At 37.9% G+C, this 19,105-nt stretch overlaps 1 protein-coding gene across 3 annotated transcripts; it reads left to right on the top strand.

Moving 5' to 3' along the window:
• The first annotated feature begins 55 nt into the window (after positions 1–55).
• On the top strand, positions 56–19,105 carry ZNF146 (zinc finger protein 146). Of its 3 annotated transcripts, none has more exons than XM_012774942.3 (5): positions 56–175; positions 5,522–5,565; positions 9,721–9,955; positions 15,594–15,730; positions 16,316–19,105. In XM_012774942.3, the coding sequence occupies exon 5, from the start codon at positions 16,351–16,353 to the stop codon at positions 17,227–17,229; it is 879 nt and encodes a 292-aa protein (XP_012630396.2). In that variant the 5' UTR covers positions 56–175; positions 5,522–5,565; positions 9,721–9,955; positions 15,594–15,730; positions 16,316–16,350; the 3' UTR covers positions 17,230–19,105. The 3 variants fall into 3 exon arrangements, with proteins under 3 accessions (XP_012630396.2, XP_075849152.1, XP_012630395.2); XM_012774941.3 differs by having other exon boundaries at positions 57–175; positions 16,224–19,105; XM_075993037.1 differs by having other exon boundaries at positions 15,594–19,105.

Genomic DNA, 19,105 nt, shown 5'->3' on the forward strand with positions numbered 1-19,105 from the left:
TAATCACATACCAGCCTGGGCCTGGCCACGATGACAGAGCCGGGCCACGGCGCGGAGACTTCTGGGAGTGCTTACTCGTCCTCGGAGTGCGCAGGCGCGGCGCACCGAGTGGACATTTTGGTCTTTGTCCGCGGGTCAGTACGGCCCCTGGGTCCACGTGGCGCGAAAGTAGGAGGTGGGATGTGGGCGTCTCGGGTCGATCGGGCCGGGGAGGTTGAAGGGGAGGATTCCCGATCTCCGGGGGCGCGGCGCATGGGTGGGGAGTGGGTCCGAGAGCTTCTGGCCTACGTGTGGGGCGGAGGTGGGGGCCTCTGAGGCGGGTTTGAGCGTGTGTGACCCTGAGTTTGACCGCAAAGTTTGACCTGGTGTTTGGGATTGAGTGAGTGTGAAATTGTGGGTGTAGGATTGTGCGTGGTTGTGCCTAAGAAGGAGATGTGAGAGAACAGCATTGAGGTATAACGTTCGAGCCGCACTTCCCTTGTGGAAAATGTTGGTGATTATAACGGTGCCATCTTCCTGGAGCATCTGTTTTACCTAAATGGTGAATAATTTTAAAACGGATTTGTATATTAAAAAGTGTTTCTTTTTAATTGGGGTAGTATGTAGATCACCGTGGCCTTTTTTTAAAAAAACAAGAATATTTCAAAGGAACTTTTTCTTAACGAGGTGCCTGCTTCTTCACAGTGTTCAAATCCCCAGGTCTTTCAGGTGCTTTTATAGGGCTGTTAGAGGAAGCCCTAGACTAAATAGCGTTACATTTTGAGAAGCAGTGTCTTACAATGCAGAAAGCTCAGGAATGGGGAGCCAAGGGTTCTAGGTTAGGCACAGTTAGCCTCATTTTTTGAAGAAAACTTAGTTGTTGCAGTGTTTATCCAGGTGTCTGGACTAGATTCTAGGTGTCCTAATTCCTTAATGAGTCAAAATTTCTCAGGTTGTATGGATTTTGTGAAATACTGTGGAGAAAACTACTTCTGTCTGCTAAGATGCCTTTTCTAAGGAAATCTCCCACAGTCTATTTTTTTTTTTTTTTGAGACAGAGTCTCACTTTGTTGCCCGGACTAGAGTGCCCTGGCGTCAGCGTAGCTCACAGCAACCTCAAAGTCCTGGGCTCAAGCAATCCTTCTGCCTCAGCCTTTCAAGTAGCTGGGACTACAGGCATGCGCCACCATGCCTGGCTAATTTTTTCTATATATTTTTAGTTAGCCAATTAATTTCTTTCTATTTTTAGTAGAGACAGGATCTCTGTCTTGCTCAGAGCTGGTTTTGAACTCCTGACCTTGAGCAATCCGCCTGCCTTGGCCTCCCAGAGTGCTAGGATTACAGGTGTGAGCCACCTCTCCTGACCCACAGTCGTCTTTCTCATAGTTTTAAATAATAAAAAGCTAAAGTAATTGGGTATCATATTGATACCTACAAGTAGCTTCCAAATTTACAAACAATATCAGTTAGAATACATAATTGAAGAAAACGAATATTTACAATAGCAATAAAAAGATAAAATATTGAAGAATAAATTTAAGAAATGTTCAAAACTATTATAAAAACTTAAACTACTACGGGTCATAACATAAGATGTGAACAAATAGATAATACCATGAGACTTAAAGAAGGGTGTGTGCACTTAAGTAAATTTATTAATTTAATGTGCTCCTAACAAAAGTATGGGCAGATTTTTTTCTTTTGGAACTCAGTAGGCTGATTTTAAACTCCATATGGAAAAATAGACAAGCTACAAGAGCCAGTAAAAATCAGAAGAAGAAAAGCAGTTGAGGCGTGGGTAGGTGGAGAGCCAACTGTAATACATTTTCAAAATTTAAAGCCTCAGAAATTTAAGTAGTATTGGTATTGGCATGAACAACGCCTACAAAGGGCAATTTGGCAATGTTTATAATATTTTCTTTTTAGCCCATTTATTTCACATCTGGAAATTAATCCTAAAATGTGTCTGCATTTGCATGAAACAATATAGGTTTGAGATTGCTCATTGCAGCAGTTTGGCATAGAAAAAGATTAGAAACAATTCATCTCTATCGGAGGAGATTGGTTTCATAAACCTATGGTACAACCATGCAACAAAATAATGTGCAGTTGTACAAAAGACTGAGGAGGAAGCTTTCAATGTACTGACACTCAACTCCAGAAATGTATTGTTAAGTGAAAAAAAGCAAGGTGCAGAATGTAGAGTATGCTTCATTTGCAGTAAGAAAGGGGGTAACAGAAATGTATTTGTGTGTATGTTTCCTTTAAAAAGCTCAAAAGATATGCAAGAAACTAGCAAAAATGGCTATCTCTGTGGGGGGTGGGGAATACTGGAATAGATAGAGCAAAGGCAAAGACCTTTTTGTTTTCTAACTATGTGAATGTAGTGTATATGCTAAAGTTAATTAAAAAAAAAAAAAGACATGCTGTGGAGCCAGACTTCCTGTGTTAACTACTTCCTCTGCCAATTTGTACCTCAGTGACCTTAGGCAGGTACTTAAACCTCGTGCCTCAGTTTCTCATCTAGTAATGTAGAGATAATAATAGTATCTGATGCACAGGGTGATTGTGCAGATCTAGAAGTTAATACATATGAAGTTCTAAGAATAGTGCCTGTTACGTAGTAAGTACTTGATAAGTGTTAAGTACTAGTACTATTATTACTAATCTGAAAAAAAAATCCTTCCTTAGAAAGTAGTACAGCCATTTGTACTGTGTTTCTTAGAAATTTCTAGAAGAATGGGATGTGTAGCTGTACTTTTTTTATTTCCATATTTAAAATACTTCACTTTAAAAAACTTTCTAGATATTTCTTTTTCTATCCTTTCTTTTTTTAAAAAATGAGAGTAGGTCTCACTATGTTTCCCAGGCTGATGTCAAACTCCTGGGCTCAAGTGACCCTCCTACCTCTGCCTCCTAGTAGCTGGGATTACAGGCATGCACTAGTGTGCCCAGCTTGGACATTTCCTTTCTTAACTGGAGAGAGGAAGTTAAAATTCTGTGTTCAAATTATATTCATCTTTAGAAACATCACTGTTTCCTTCATGAGATATGTTCTTTAATTTCTAGGATAGTTACTTTCACATTGTTCTAATTCAGAATCTCTGATGATGTTTTTAAAAAATTCTAATAGTGACTCATTTTTGGCCAGAATACAGCAGAAGTGATCTTATATATTTGAAATTGCATCACATCAGGAGAGACATATCATATGGCTGGTCCACCATTAGCGATTATTTAATTTCTCTTCATGACTAAAACGTAATCTGTGTGGTTTTACTTTGGACCAGTCCCTGTCAATCATTTAATGGATTTTTTTGAGACAGAGTCTCACTCTGTTGCCCTGGCTAGAGTGCTGTGGCGTCAGCTTAGCTCATAGCAACCTCAAATTCCTGGGCTCAAGGGATCCTCCTGCCTCAGCCTCCCGAGTAGCTGGGACTATACGTACATGCCACCATGCCTGGCTAATTTTTTCTATATATATATTTTTTAGTTGTCCAGCTAATTTCTTTCTATTTTTAGTAGAGATGGGGTCTCGCTCTTGCTCCGCCTGGTCTCAAACTCCTGAGCTCAAACGATCTGCCTCTGCCTCCTAGAGTGCTAGGATTACAGGCATGAGCCACGGAGTCTGGCCTAATGGATGTTTTTAATGCCAATAAATAATCCTTGGCTGAATCAGTAAATTTCTGTAGGGCTTGTGAAGTGATGATTTTCTAGTCTTTTAATTCCTTTTACACTTATTTGATTGTTAACATCAAATTGTATCAAATTTTTTTCTGGCTTTTTCTTTTTGTAAGCATCATTTTAAAGTCATAGATTTAGTGTGTTCAAGTCAACTACACTTTCTGATGCCAGTAGACATTCTTTCAAGCCATCTCTTTCTCATTTTGACTTGGCATCATTTGTCTTTGAAAGCTTTCTTGTACTCCAGGCTCACCTTGTACCTTCCGTCCCAGACCTGGAATTGGCCATTTCTCCAAGGAGTTCTGGTTCCTTTTATTGCAGAATGGTATTAGAGCATAAGATCTGGGGTGTGCTCATTTTAAGGCCGTTTAAAATGACAGCTATACAATATTTATTTTTTTTAAATCATGAGTCCATATTCATATTTGTAATTCTGTTTAAATGGTGTGATATTTTTACCTAATTTCTTAGCTCCTAATTATATTTTACAGTAAAAGTTTTGAAACAAGTTACCATAAGTACTTATTTTCTTTGCTTTATCTTGCAATATAAAGAAAATAGTCTCAAAATAACAATACCAATGTTAGTAGTAACCATAAACATAGTGTATCATGTTAAAAATTTCTTTAATATATGTAGCTATTTTTGTCCTTAGAATGGAATGGTAGGGAAGGTTCTGTGTTCTTTTTTTTTTTTTTTTTTTTTTTTTGAGACAAAGTCTCACTCTGTTGCCGAGTAGAATGCAGTGGCATCATCATAGCTCATTATGACCTCAAATTCCTGGGCTCAAGCAGTCATCCTGCCTCAGCCTCCCCCCAGTAGCTGGGACTATAGGTTCATGCTACCACACCTGATTTTTCTGTTTTTAGTAGGGATGGGGTCTCAGGCTGGTCTTCAACTCCTGAGCTCAAGCAGTCCTCTTGCCTAGGCCTCCCAGAGTGCTTCTCTTCTAAAGTCATTTGAAATATTTTATCTGACGAATTATGTTACTAAGTTAATATGCAGTTGGATTCATTTGTTCCAATTTGTTCTCAAGTTAAGCAACTGCTTTTTTTCAAAATTGAATTTGATTACTTGTAAAAGTAAGTAATGCATTTTTATGATTCAGCAAAAATTCATCTTACAGAGATATCTCATTCTGCTCCCGTTGCCCAGTCACAGTCATCTTTGTCTGTGTAAACATAGTTTCTTGTTTATCTTTTTTTTTTTTTTTTTTTGAGACAGAGTCTCGCTTGTTGCCCAGGCTATAGTGAGTGCCGTGGCGTCAGCCTAGCTCACAGCAACCTCAAACTCCTGGGCTCAAGCGATCCTTCTGCCTCAGCCTCCCGAGTAGCTGGGACTACAGGCACGCGCCACCATGCCCAGCTAATTTTATATATATATATTAGTTGGCCGATTAATTTCTTTCTATTTTTTATAGTAGAGACAGGGTCTCGCTCAGGCTGGTTTTGAACTCCTGACCTTGAGCAATCCGCCCGCCTCGGCCTCCCAGAGTGCTAGGATTACAAGCGTGAGCCACCACGCCCGGCCTCTTGTTTATCTTTCAAGTGGGTTTTTTGTTTGGTTTTATGTTTTTTCTTCTCCTATTCCCCACTCTCCTTACGTAAAAGATTGCATACCATATTTACCTCTGTATACTTCACTTTATTCATTAACAATGTGTCTTGCAGATGTCCCTTCTTAATCATTATCTTTTTTTCCTTTTTAACTGCTGTATAAGATACCATTGTATGGATGTACCATAGTTGACTCGGTCAGTCTCCTGTTGTAGAACATTTGGATTATTTCCAGTCTTTTGCTTTCACTAACAATGTAGTGATGAATAATTTTGTGTGTGTGTCATTTTGTAATTACACAGGAGTATCTCTAAAGTAGATTGCTACAAGTGGAGTTGCCCAGTAGGTAAGTACCTGCTCCCTTTAGCAATGTCCAAGAGCACCTTTTCCCCTAGAACCTCACTATCAGAGTGTATAGTGTTGAATATTTTATTTTTTTGCCAAAGCCATAAGTGACAATTGATACCTCATGTAGGTTTAGTTTATATCCCTTATTATGCATAAGATTGAATATCCTCTGTTTAAAGGGCCACATATATTAATCTGGGAACTGTTCGTATTCTTTTGCCCATTTTTCTATAGGATGTCTTTTCCTTCTAGAAACTGTGTATATGTTAGAAAGGTTAGCCCTATATGAAATGAGTTGCATTTTTAAAAAGTTTTTCATTTGTGTTTTGACATTGTCCACAGTGGTTGTTTCTTTTTTTACACCATATAGAATTAGAAAATATGTGTGTATGTATTTATTTGAGATGAGGTCTCTCTGTGTTGCCCAGGCTAGCCTCAAATCCCTAGATTCAAGCAATACCCCTGCCTTAGCCTTCCAAGTGGCTGGGACTCTGCAGGCATGTGCCACCGCACCTGATTGAGGTTTTTATTTTTATTAGAGTAAAATTATATAGTTAATTTTAATACAAATCTAAAAATTATGTAGTTATTAGATTCATCAATTATTTTTCCATTGATGTTCATACTCAGAAAGCCTTTTCCACTCCAGATTTCATTCATGTTTTCAAAATCTTCCTCACTAGCTTATAGTTTTTATAGTTTCATTTTCCTGTTTTTATAGTTTCATTTTCCTGTTTTTATTTTTATCCATTTAGAGTTTATCCTGGTATATGTTATCAGGTATGCACCCAGGCTTATCTTTTTCTAGTTGGCTTCCAAATTCTTCTGACAGCATTTGTTATCCTTGCTATTTTAAAATGCCACTTTGATCAACCAGATTCTCACATGTATTTCGTCTATTTGTGGATTTTATATTCCCATCCATCTTTCAGTCTACATTCATGTACCAATATTAATCTTTTTATTATTGAGGCTTTATAATTGTGGGTTTTTTTTTTTTCTTTTATGTTTTGTTTTTAGAGACGGAGTCTTGTTCTGTTGCTCAGGCTAGAGTTTAGTGGCCTTATCATAGCTCATTGTAATCTTGAACTCCTGGGCTCAAGTGATTCTCCCACTTAAGTCTCCTGAGTAGCTAGGACTGCAGGTATGCATGGCCATGCCTGGCTAAATTTTCAATTTTTTTGTAGAGGTGGGGGTCTGTGTTGCCCAGGCTGCTCTTGAATTCCTGGCTTCAAGTGATCCACCCACCTTGGCCTCCCAGAGTACTGGGATTACAGGCATGAGCCATCACTCCTGGCCATAATCATTTTTACTATCGGGTATACATGGTCTCCTAATTGCTTGTCCTTTTCAGTTTCCTGTCTGTTTTTTTTTTTTTTTTTTTTGAGACAGCCTCACATTGTTGCCCAGGCTAGAGTGAGAGCCGTGGCGTCAGCCTAGCTCACAGCAACCTCAAACTCTTGGGCTCAGGCAATCCTCCTGCCTTAGCCTCCCAAGTAGCTGGGACTACAGGCATGCGCCACCATGCCCGGCTAATTTTTTCTATATATATTAGTTGGCCAATTCATTTCTTTCTATTTATAGTAGAGACTTGCTCAGGCTGGTTTCAAACTCCTGACCTTGAGCAATCCGCCCACCTTGGCCTCCCAGAGTGCTAGGATTATAGGCGTGAGCCACCGTGCCCGGCCTTTGCTTGCTTCTTAAAGTTTTTGTGTCTAAGCTTCATTGTTCTGTTTCATTCTTCATCTGCTTTGTGACAGTATTTGTTAGATGAATTTATTTAACTGTTGGAAGATTATGCTGCTCATTTTTATCATTTTTCTTATAGTATCCTTGTATGGACAAATTATTTTGTTACTCATGTTTGTGTGAAATAGATTGCCCTAGACCAGTACCTGGAAAAAGGCATAGTAGCATTTTGTGTTTCCAAGCTTATGTGACCCTTCTAGCGTTAGAGCAAATGACTCCTGCTCCTTATTGCTGACCAACTTGTGTGTTGGTTGCTGAGGCCAACTTGTATGTTCAGCCCTCTGTCTCCCATAATCCTTCACAGTACTTACGGATGTTGCATTCATTTTTAGAAGTTGCTAGATCTGACATCTCTGGATACCCCACTCCCAAGTGCTTTTCAAGCCCACTTTCTACTTCCCCCTGCAGTCCTAATCAGGTATTCCCTCTTAAGAGTGAGGCCTTCTCATTCTATAAGGAAATATTAGCTACAGTATTCTTAACTGAACAGTTCAAGTCCTTAGAACCCCCTCAGCAGTCCTGGTTCTTCCTGAGTTGTCTTCGCAGTTTCCTATTTAGGCCTTCTATTTGGGTTTGCACTGGATGGCGTTTGAATTTTTTTCTGTCTCTAGTTTTTTTTGCATTTTTGTCAGTGAAATGTCTCTAGTTTTTTTGTTCATTATTAGGCTCTGTTACAGTTGTTTTCACTCAGGCAAGTTCCTCATTTTGAGAATGGATATTTGCCCATTATTTATGAGTTCTTGTTATCTCAAGTGCTGTTGCTTGCTACACTGACCACACTATTGTGGTTCTTGCACCACTTCTGCTATTTTGGGTGTTTTGGGCCATACTTAAACATAATCTGGAATTAATATTTTCTCTCTACTAGTTTCATGAAAGATATAGTATATGGATTGACTGGTTCTCCATTCTCTCAGTCCTATTATTTTTGATGTTTTGTATGGTGATTCAGAAGAAGTACTTGAAAAATTCAAAACTAAGCTGCCACCACACTCCTATGAAGCTTCTTGCCTACTTGACTGTTGGTGTTCCTAGGATTCTGTCCTTGAACATCTTCACATTTTGTGCATATTTTATATAAGCAATCACAGTAACATTCTGGCTGTAGCTTCAGCAGCAGGGATAGTCTGACAACTGGCAAATTCCCATTCTATTCTGAGTGTCTTCATCTGTATTTCCAACTGCCTAATGGCTATATCTGCCTACATGTTCCTCAGAAATCTGACGCTGAATGTACAAAATATCAAACTTAATCTCCTTCCAGGTTTCTTCCAGCCAACTCACGTTCTCATGTTTCTTTCATGTACATTACTGTTTAAATTAGACTCTATAGGCCTTATATCTCTGACACACCCTGTTAAAAATTTTAACACACTTAGTAGATTGGGGGGGTGTAAATAGGAATTTAAATGCTTTATGATTTTGCTTTTTATATGATTTCAACTTTATGGAAAAGTTGGAATAGTACATAGAAGCCTCATGGATCAAAATTCACCAGTCGTTTATATATATATTTATACATATATATTTGTTTGTTTTGTTTCTTATTTCTCCAAATATGTGTATGTAATTTTTTTTCTGAATGATTTGAAACTAGATGGAGATATGCTTCCTTTTTCTATAAATACTTGGGTGTGAATTTTCTAAGAACATTTTCTTTTATAACTACAGTACAGTGATCAAAATCAAGAAATTTAATATTGATCTATTATAATTATAAGTCCAAAATCCATATTGAAATTTGGTCTGTCATCCCAATAATGTCTTTTATTGATTTAAAAAATATATATATTTTTTTCTGGAGTGCATTGGCTATTCACAGGTACAGTCATAGCATACTGCAGCCTCAGTCAATCCTGCCTCTAGTAGCTTGGGGATATATTCTGCACCACTGCACCTGGCTTGAAGATGGTTTTCAATGAATGGATGAACCTGTATATATAGGACATTTCTAATATGATATTATTTCACTCAGAATATAATACAAATAAGGCAAATAATAGGGCTCCAGGAAAACATTTGAGTTTTTATTCTTGAATACTGTCAGAACAGCTTGCCATGCATCCTACCCAGGCGGCTTAGTTCTAATAGGCATGTGTTATTACAGTCAGTTCATCCAGGAATAACAGCCGTGGTTAAAATCCTGTCAGGAGCTTGTGTGGGAGTGTGGTGCTAGATAGCAATAGCAATCAGTCACATAAGGAATGAACAGCTTTCCTATGTCAGTAAAATTCTGAAAGTTAATTTTTCCTTTTTTCCCCTATTTCTGGATGTGTAGAAACACTAAATGGAATGAACATGGCCTTGATATTTAGAATTCAAATGGTCCTAGTCCCTTTGCCCACATAATTGTGTGTGCTTTAGTCTCTAAGGCAAAAGGTCACTACTTTGTTCTGTTTCACAGGGCCACTTCCTTGGGCTTCCTTGGAAACTGCACCTTCTTCATCCTTCAGAAGGCTGGGAGGCCCCAGAGCTCAGCCTGAGTTCTAGGATGGTACTTTGGCCCCAGCATTAAGATTGTAGTGGTCTGTCACTCCCGGTATTGGGTTATAAAGTGACCAAATTGTTTGTGATCCTCCACTGAAGCAAGACAACAAACTGTATGGTAGAGAAAAGAAGTAGAAAAGAAGCCTGTCCAGGTAAGTGAACGATGACAAGGCAAATTGCAATTGTTCAGTCAATAGTTACACCTCTGAAATGCTTTTAAGGACATTTTCTTACAGGCACTAGTCTTGGCATATCATTTGGTGTGAATTTTTTAGATACCTGAATGATATTTCCAGTCATTATTTTTTTTTCTGTTTCAGTACTCTGCTTCTTTCATGAGATTCTAGAGAAGCAGATGCCCCTCTTAGCTCTATTCTGAGGTGAACACTTCATACTGCATTTGTGCTGCCTCTGTTGTGATTGTTCTCTTCCATTCTCATATCCAGTTTTATGTCCCCCTTTGTGTATAGATTCCTCTCCTCATGCATTGTCCTTTGTAGATCTTAAGTCTTTACATAACATCTGATGTTTGCATTCCTTTTTATTACTTAACACTTATCTGTCATTCTTTCAGTGGCTAAATGTCTTAGAGTTATATTTTACATTAGTATTCATAGTTCCTTTTTTCTTCTTACCCAACTCCCCTATCATAGATCAACAAACTGCTCTGCCTCCTTTCTTTCCCCTGGCCCCCATATACCTCTTTTATAAGCTGCTGACTTAGAAATCAGTGCTGCTCTTCTGCTGTATTGTGTGTGTGTATGTGTATGTAAGAGAGTGTGTATTTTGATTTTTAATATAATACATGAAGGCCGGGCATGGTGGCTCACACCTGTAATCTCTGCACTTTGAGGTTCTGAGGTGGAAGGATCACTTGAGGCCAGGAGTTCAAGACAAGCCTGGACAACATAGACCCTATCTGTACAAACACACACACACACACACACACACACACACACACACACACACACACGTTTATATCTAAATAAAATACATTAACTTGTAAAATTTTTGAACATGAAGGTATACAGTAAGTCAGTCTCCTCTCATACCTGATCCTTAGTCCTGCAGTTTGTTTTCAAAGATGGGGTCATTTAAGAGTTTCACAATTATCCTCCTTGAGGTAGTCTATGAATAAACCAGCATATATTATGTATTTATGCTGCAAATATGTATATATAAGCCCTCATTATTCCTTTTCATATAAATGGTGGTGTGTATTCTGTTATATATGTAGTTTTATTTCTTGGAGAGAATTCTCTAGCAACACAGAATGTATTTAATCTGTCTCCTGTTAATGGACATTTAAGGTTGTTTCCAGGCTTGTGCTATTGAAGTCTTATGCTATCAGGAAACAGAGCAATTATCATAGGTGATCAGAGCACCAATCAAGCAGAAGTGAGAGAATTCCAAGAGGGGTGATTCAAACATAACAAATAGATCCTTTCTTCTAAAATGGCAGAAGACATCTCTGCCCACTTTGCTAGTGAAGACACAAGTATGTATACTTGTTTACGTTGCTTCACAGAGATAGTCAGGTACAACTACTTAGTAATTTACTCAAGTGGAAATTCTGGGTCGAAGTTACGTTTATAAATTTTTTTTTTTTTTTTGAGACAGAGTCTCGCTTTGTTGCCTAGGCTAGAGTGAGTGCCGTGGCGTCAGCCTAGCTCACAGCAACCTCAAACTCCTGGGCTCAAGCAATCCTGCTGCCTCAGCCTCCCAAGTAGCTGGGACTACAGGCATGTGCCACCATGCCCGGCTAATATTTTTTTCTATATATATTAGTTGGCCAATTAGTTTCTTTCTATTTATAGTAGAGACGGGGTCTCGCTCTTGCTCAGGCTGGTTTTGAACTCCTAACCTCGAGCAATCCGCCCGCCTCGGCCTCCCAGAGAGCTAGGATTACAGGCGTGAGCCACCGCGCCCGGCCACGTTTATAAATTTGATTGAAATAGGCATATTGCTCTCAAAAGCAGTAAACCAATTTACATTTCTACCAACATGGTGATTCATATATTCAAAAAATATTTATTAAATGGTATTTGTTAGGTACAATTTCAGGTAGTAGGGATATGTCAGCTATCAAAACAGTCAAAATTTCCTTCTTCCTAGAATTCTATAATTTTTGCTTGGAAACTCAAATTTTATTATTGTCAGTTGTTTTCCTTAAAATGATGGCTCACTTTGTTCTGTTTGAAGAAAGTGTCTGCCAAATAAATACCCAAGTGTGAATAACCATGATTTATAAATCAGCCATTCTTCCAAGTAAAACAATGGCCCATGAAAAATGGCTAGTTTAGCTTACAACTTGAATGATTGATTGATTTATCTTGAAGCAGCTATTGCACTTTGTTATACAATAGGAGAGGGTATACAAAGAATTAAGTTTTCATACTTTTTTTTAGCTTTTCGTGTAATTGATATTTTTACCACTTTTTTTGTTTACTATATTTCACTCAGATTCCCTTCTAATGTCCTCAGAATGGTAAACGCCCTCTCAATACTAGTTTTTTTTTTTTTTTTTTTTTTTTTCTTGAGACAGAGTCTCGCTTTGTTGTCCAAGCTAGAGTGAGTGCCGTGGCATCAGCCTAGCTCACAGCAACCTCAAACTCCTGGGCTCAAGTGATCCTCCTGCCTCAGCCTCCCGAGTAGCTGGGACTACAGGCATGCGCCACCATGCCCAGCTAATTTTTTATATATATATCAGTTGGCCAATTAATTTCTTTCTATTTATAGTAGAGACGGGGTCTCGCTCTTGCTCAGGCTGGTTTTGAACTCCTGACCTTGAGCAATCCGCCCGCCTCGGCCTCCCAAGAGCTAGGATTACAGGTGTGAGCCACAGCGCCCGGCCTTCAATACTAGTTTTTACATGGTCAAATGCATTAGAAAATCTTTCATTTCCCTGCCTGCGGAGATAACTACTTCTGGAACTTTTGTTCTCCTACTCTAATCTGGACTGGCTGTACTCTGACCTGATAGTCAGCTCTGATCTTGTAGTTTTTCATCACTTATTATCATGGAAATTTTCTTTACTCTTTTCCTATGTTGCTTTCCCTCTTTCCTGGACCCTGTGCCTGTTGCCTTTTCTGTCTACTAATTTTGGTGGAGTACATCTTCCTGTAACATCATGAGAGAAAGGTGCATTTTGAGGTAAACTTTTTGAGCATTTGCATATCTGAAAAATGCCTTTGTCCCAGTAGATTGATAGGCTAAGTCGAGGTCAGGAGTTCAAAGCCAGCCTGAGCAAGAGTGAGACCCTGTCTCTACTATAAATAGAAAGAAATTAATTGGCCAACTAATATATATAGAAAAAATTAGCCGGGTATGGTGGCGCATGCCTGTAGTCTCAGCTACTCGGGAGGCTGAGACAGAAGGATTGCTTGAGCCCAGGAGTTTGAGGTTGCTGTGAGCTAGGCTAACGCCAAGGCACTCACTCTAGCCTGGACAACAAAGCGAGACTCTGTCTCAAAAAAAAAAAAAAAATAAAATAAATATTTATAGTAGAGACAGGGTCTCACTCTAGCTCAGGCTGGTTTTGAACTCCTGACCTCGAGCAATCCGCCCGCTTCGGCCTCCCAGAGTGCTAGGATTACAGGTGTGAGCCACTGCGCCCAGCCTTTAGTTTTTCTTTTCTGGAACTTTTACTCAGCTATTTTATTTTCTTGGTTTATCTCTGATTTTGTCATAAAGCTACCAGAGAATGATGCTTGTCACTTGTGATCATATTTCATTGGCCAAACAAGTATCTAGCCGTGTCAAAGTTTGCAATCTTTATAAAATAAGGAAACCTTGTTATTGATGAATAATACGCTATGCCTCATCTTCCCTTTTTTCTCCTTCTCTCTCAGGTTTTAATTTCTAAAAGAACATTTTCTTTGTTTCTTGCTTACAAAACTCTGTTACCATTTCAGTGATAAAACATATTCTCATAACTGTCCATGATTGGTTTTAGGGTTTTGTTGTTGTTTGCTGGACCTTGTCTTTATTGCCTCAGAGCTTCTTTTTTCTCTTTATTTTCATCTTTCATGTTAGTGGGTTTCTTCAAATGTGTAGGGAATATTTGCTATAAAATCAGATATAACAGTGACTCACTAAAAGGTGACCATAACCTCTTTTGTGCCTGGGTGCTTCTAGTTATCTGGTAGGCTTCAGTGGATGAAAAGTAAAATGCCTAATGAACCACTGGTCTTCTCCCTGAGGATTATACTACCTTACTCTAGTCAACTCAGCCATGGCCAACTCCTTTGTTTTGGCCAATGAAATGTGAACACACATGCCAGATATCATTTTGGTGGGGCGCATCCTAATGAGGTTTATCACAGGCTTTTCAGTTTCTCCAGAGAAGAATCCTCTCATATCCTGCTCATAGGTATATTTACCTGGTTGTCAGCAGTTTTTGGCCTCAGCTGCAGAATGGTGCTGGGGATCTCATCATATTATATGTAGATTTAATCCCATTGATTTTCGGTATAGTACCTCATTCCTGTCATCTCAATTTTCTGGGTGTTTCTGAGCTCTGATTAAATTTCTGAAAAGAATACACTGCAATTTCGTACGGAGTAGTAGTCCTTTGTTCTCATGACTGGATTGGTGCAGATCCAACTGCTGCTTTTTTTTTTTTTTCTCATTTTTTTTTAAATTTATTTTTTATTTTTATTTATTTATTTTTTTGAGACAGGGTCTCACTTTGTTGCCCAGGCTAGAGTGAATGCCGTGGCATCAGCCTAGCTCACAGCAACCTTAAACTCCTGGGCTCAAGCAATCCTCCTGCCTCAGCCTCCCCAGTAGCTGGGACTACAAGCATGCGCCACCATGCCTGGCTAATTTTTTCTATATATATTAGTTGGCCAATTAATTTCTTTCTATTTTTATAGTAGAGACGGGGTCTCGCTCTTGTTCAGGCTGGTTTCAAACTCCTGACCTTGAGCAATCCACCCATCTCAGCCTCCCAGAGTGCTAGGATTACAGCCAACTGCTTCTTATGCTATGTCTTTTTTTCAGCCACGATGCCTTACTCATTTTTTGAAAATACTTGGTTTCCTTTATTTCCTGAGTCTTTCTGATACTTTGTGGCATAAATTGGCTTGCTTAACACTGGCATCCTTATCTGCGGTACTTGTAGGTTATTTTAACTTTCTCAACTAACTGCTGTGCATTGAAAAGCTTTCATGTGTTTTCCATTGTTGAACAGTTTGTTAATGTTTGTTGTGGACCAGTGTCTCCTATGTATTCTTTCATCCTATTGAATTTGTACCATTTTCCTTTTTCTTGTCATTTTAATGGCATTTTTGGAGGCAGCAGTTATTAGTTGATCTTTTCCCTTTCTTAGAGATACTAGTGTTATTTCCCTTTCTTAGACTCCCTGGTGGACTTTAACATTTTTATGTGGTCCTCTTTTTATCCTGTTTGGCAATTCCTTATTGTTAGGCAATTTGCTGAATTCTGAAATGAAAAGGTTATTTTTCTAGAGTAATTCAAGGTTTGTGGACCCATGAGTGTTAATTTTCTTCCTAAATAACCTCCACAAGGCAAGGGTTCCTGTCCCAAAATTTAGTTGGAGACATTGATCATATTGATGTTTTTCATGCTGGATTATGGGCTGCCTGAGTTAATCCCAAGAAAGCACAATCTAAAACTTTCTTACTAGTAACGTAACAGGACAATTCACAAATAATAGTGATGATAGCATAAAGGTACTATTTATTGAGTGCTTCACATGTGCCAGCCACAGTTCTGAACACTATACATTAATTCCTTTAAATGTTGATTCTTTGTACTCCATTTTAGAAGAAGCCTGAGAAGAAGAGCAGATAGAGAGCAACAAGATTTGGGAGGCAAGTTGCATCCATCTCCAATAAAGTACAGACTGAGAAAAAAACAGTGAATATAAGAAAATTGGAAACGTACTTCTGATCTCAGACCTTGTATGTATCTTTTAAGGTAACACCTTTATGAGTTTGAAAGACATTTAGACTTAATCATGAGAGAAGTTGTGTAGAAGCATCAATTTAGTTTGGAAATCCTCTACCACAGCTTCTTATTTATGGTATTAACTCCCTTTAAGTGGAAATGCCTTTAGTTTAAGAAGTTTGTACCCCATCTTATACCAGAGCATTCATATTGGAGAGAAATCCTATGAATTTATTGAATGTGGGGAAGTTTTCACTCCCATGTCACATCTCATTGAATGTAGAAGTCATGCTGAAAAGAAATACTGTGCTTCTAAGGAATATTGAAAAGCCTTTAGCTAGATGACAAATCTCATTGAGCAGCAGAAAATTCATGCTGGAGAGAAATCAGTCAATGCAGTAATACATCATTGAATATTAAAAAATTTGTATTGGAGAGAAAGCTTTGAATATACTGAGTATGATAAATTTTTTTTCTCAAACCTTATCCCTTACTTTGCATTTGAAGGCCATACACAGAGAAGCCTTATAAATGTAAGAAATGTGGAAATATCATCAGCCAAAAGTAAATTCTAATTCATCAAAAAATTTATACTGCAGAGAAACCTTGTGAATGTGGGAAAGCTTCCATTCAGATGTCACACCTCAGTCAGCAGAAAATTTATAGTGGGGAAAACCCCTTTGCCTGCAAGGTATGTGGGAAAGCCTTCAGCCACAAATCAAATCTCACTGAACATGAGCATTTTCATAATAGAGAAAAACCTTTTGAATGTAATGAATGTGGAAAAGCCTTTAGCCAAAAGCAGTATGTCATTAAACATCAGAACACCCATACTGGAGAAAAGCTTTTTGAATGTAATGAATGTGGAAAGTCCTTCAGCCAGAAGGAAAACCTCCTTACCCATCAGAAAATTCACACTGGAGAGAAACCTTTTGAGTGTAAAGATTGTGGGAAGGCTTTCATTCAGAAGTCAAACCTCATCCGACATCAGCGAACTCACACAGGAGAGAAGCCCTTTGTATGTAAGGAGTGTGGAAAAACCTTTAGTGGCAAATCAAACCTTACTGAGCATGAGAAAATCCATATTGGCGAGAAACCCTTTAAATGTAGTGAATGTGGAACAGCTTTTGGCCAGAAGAAGTACCTCATAAAACATCAAAACATTCACACTGGAGAGAAACCCTATGAATGTAATGAATGTGGAAAAGCCTTCTCTCAACGAACATCACTCATTGTACATGTGAGAATTCATTCAGGTGATAAACCATATGAATGCAATGTATGTGGAAAAGCTTTCTCTCAGAGTTCATCTCTTACTGTCCATGTGAGAAGCCATACAGGTGAGAAACCCTATGGATGTAATGAATGTGGGAAAGCTTTCTCTCAATTCTCAACCCTTGCTCTGCATTTGAGAATACACACAGGTAAGAAGCCTTATCAATGTAGTGAATGTGGGAAAGCTTTCAGCCAGAAGTCACACCACATTAGACACCAGAAAATCCATACTCATTAAAAGCCCTGTGAATACCTTGAAAATGGCGACGTTTTCATTAGGAATTTACACATCATACTGTATCAGAAATAATCATTCTGGAACAGAGCACCATAAATGAGTTAAACCAACAAATACTAAAAACTTAATGGGATATCAGAAAATTTGTACTGAAGAGAAAGTCATTTGTATGATAAAAAGCCTACAGAAAAACTTATAGCAAAGGTAATGCTGAAACTTTAGACATATTTCCACTGCAATGGAAATGGAGAACATGACTGTTACCATTGCTCTCGTCATAGATCTAGAGATCTTCACCAGTGTAATAAGGAAAACATATTGTAAGTATTGAAAATGAAGAGACAAAAATAAATGATAGGATCAACTACAAATGTAAATTATTATAAGACTCTTGTGGTATTGATTCAACAGAGCAGAAGAGATTCTAGAAAGAGATCTATGCATTTCTTAGAATTTAGAATATGATAGAAATAGCATCAGGTGAGGAATAATGGGACTATTTTAAAAAATGATTTGGAGATAATTTGTTCTCCAAGGGGGAAAAAATAGACTATGAACTATAAACAAAAATAAAACCTACAGAGACTAAAAACAATAATATGAAAAAGCTATATTCTGAAATGGTTATGACCTTGGGAAGTAGGGAAACATTCCTTGTAACAACTTCAAAGATACTTATTAATTCTACTTTTGAGTATATATGCTCAGGAAATAACGTACCAGGATATTACCTATGGCTTGATTTATCGTATACAAAAATTGGATACAACTTGAATGCCCATCAGGAACAAAATGGAAAATACTTATGATGGAATACTGTATATCTGTCAAATGCAACAAATGAGATCCACGTGTATTAACAGATCTCAAAAATCTTGTTGACGGGGAATCAAGTTGCAACATGATGCATATAGTACAATGACTTTGTAAATTTTAATTAGAACTTCCCTCACAAAATTCAGTACTGTATACTGGTAATGGTTACATATATGTATGTAAATGTTTTGAAATGGATTGGAAGGATACAGACCCAACTCTTGATAGTGGTCACCTGTGAAGAGTGGAGAAGGGAAGGGAATCAGTGTGGGAGGTGGGGTGGGGATTGGTTAAAGGGGACTTCAGCTTTTTATATAAACATCCATTTCTCTTTAAAAAGACTGTAAGTAAATATAAAGATACTAGTTAATTCTGGATTGTGGTATATGGATATCTTGTCTTATTTTTTGTACTTTTCTGTATTTTTAAAATTTCTCAATAAGAATGGGGAAGAGGATGGGAATGCTTTACCTGTAGAAATCACATTATAATGGATTCATTCCCAAATACTAAACTTTTTATAGAAAATATTTCTAAAATTTTATCAACAATGAATGGATGGACTTGCTCTCTATGTAATATGAAATTATCTATTTTATTAAAATTAAAAATGACAGCATACTCCAAATCTGTCTTAATTTATTTTAACATGGTGTATATGATCTTAAAATTTCTATCATTTTGGAACATATCATTTGAACTTAGAAATTTTTAAGAACTTTTTGTTAAAGATACATGCACAGGCTTCATATAATTTGTATTCCTCATTTAGACTGATTTATAATGTCAGTTTTCCTGTCCTATAAATTTCCATTGGAATTATACACATTAAAAGTTGTTTCTGATAATTTCATTCTCACAAAGAAAACCATTCAACTTTCCAGAACGTCTACAATTCAGTGATTTAGATGCCAATACCTGGATCTCAATATATATATATATTTTTTGAGACAGAGTCTTACTTTGTTCCGAAGCTAGAGTGAGTGTTGTGGCGTCAGCCAGATCATAGCAACCTCAAAGTCCTGGGCTCAAGCAGTCCTCCTGCCTCAACCTCCCGAAT

Source organism: Microcebus murinus, chromosome 16 (assembly GCF_040939455.1).
Source record: "Microcebus murinus isolate Inina chromosome 16, M.murinus_Inina_mat1.0, whole genome shotgun sequence".
NCBI classification, from domain to species: Eukaryota; Metazoa; Chordata; class Mammalia; order Primates; family Cheirogaleidae; genus Microcebus; species Microcebus murinus.

Excerpts from the sequence above, each read along its gene's own strand:
- ZNF146 (XM_075993037.1), top strand. The coding sequence starts at position 16,351 with ATGTCACACCTCAGTCAGCAGAAAATTTATAGTGGGGAAAACCCCTTT.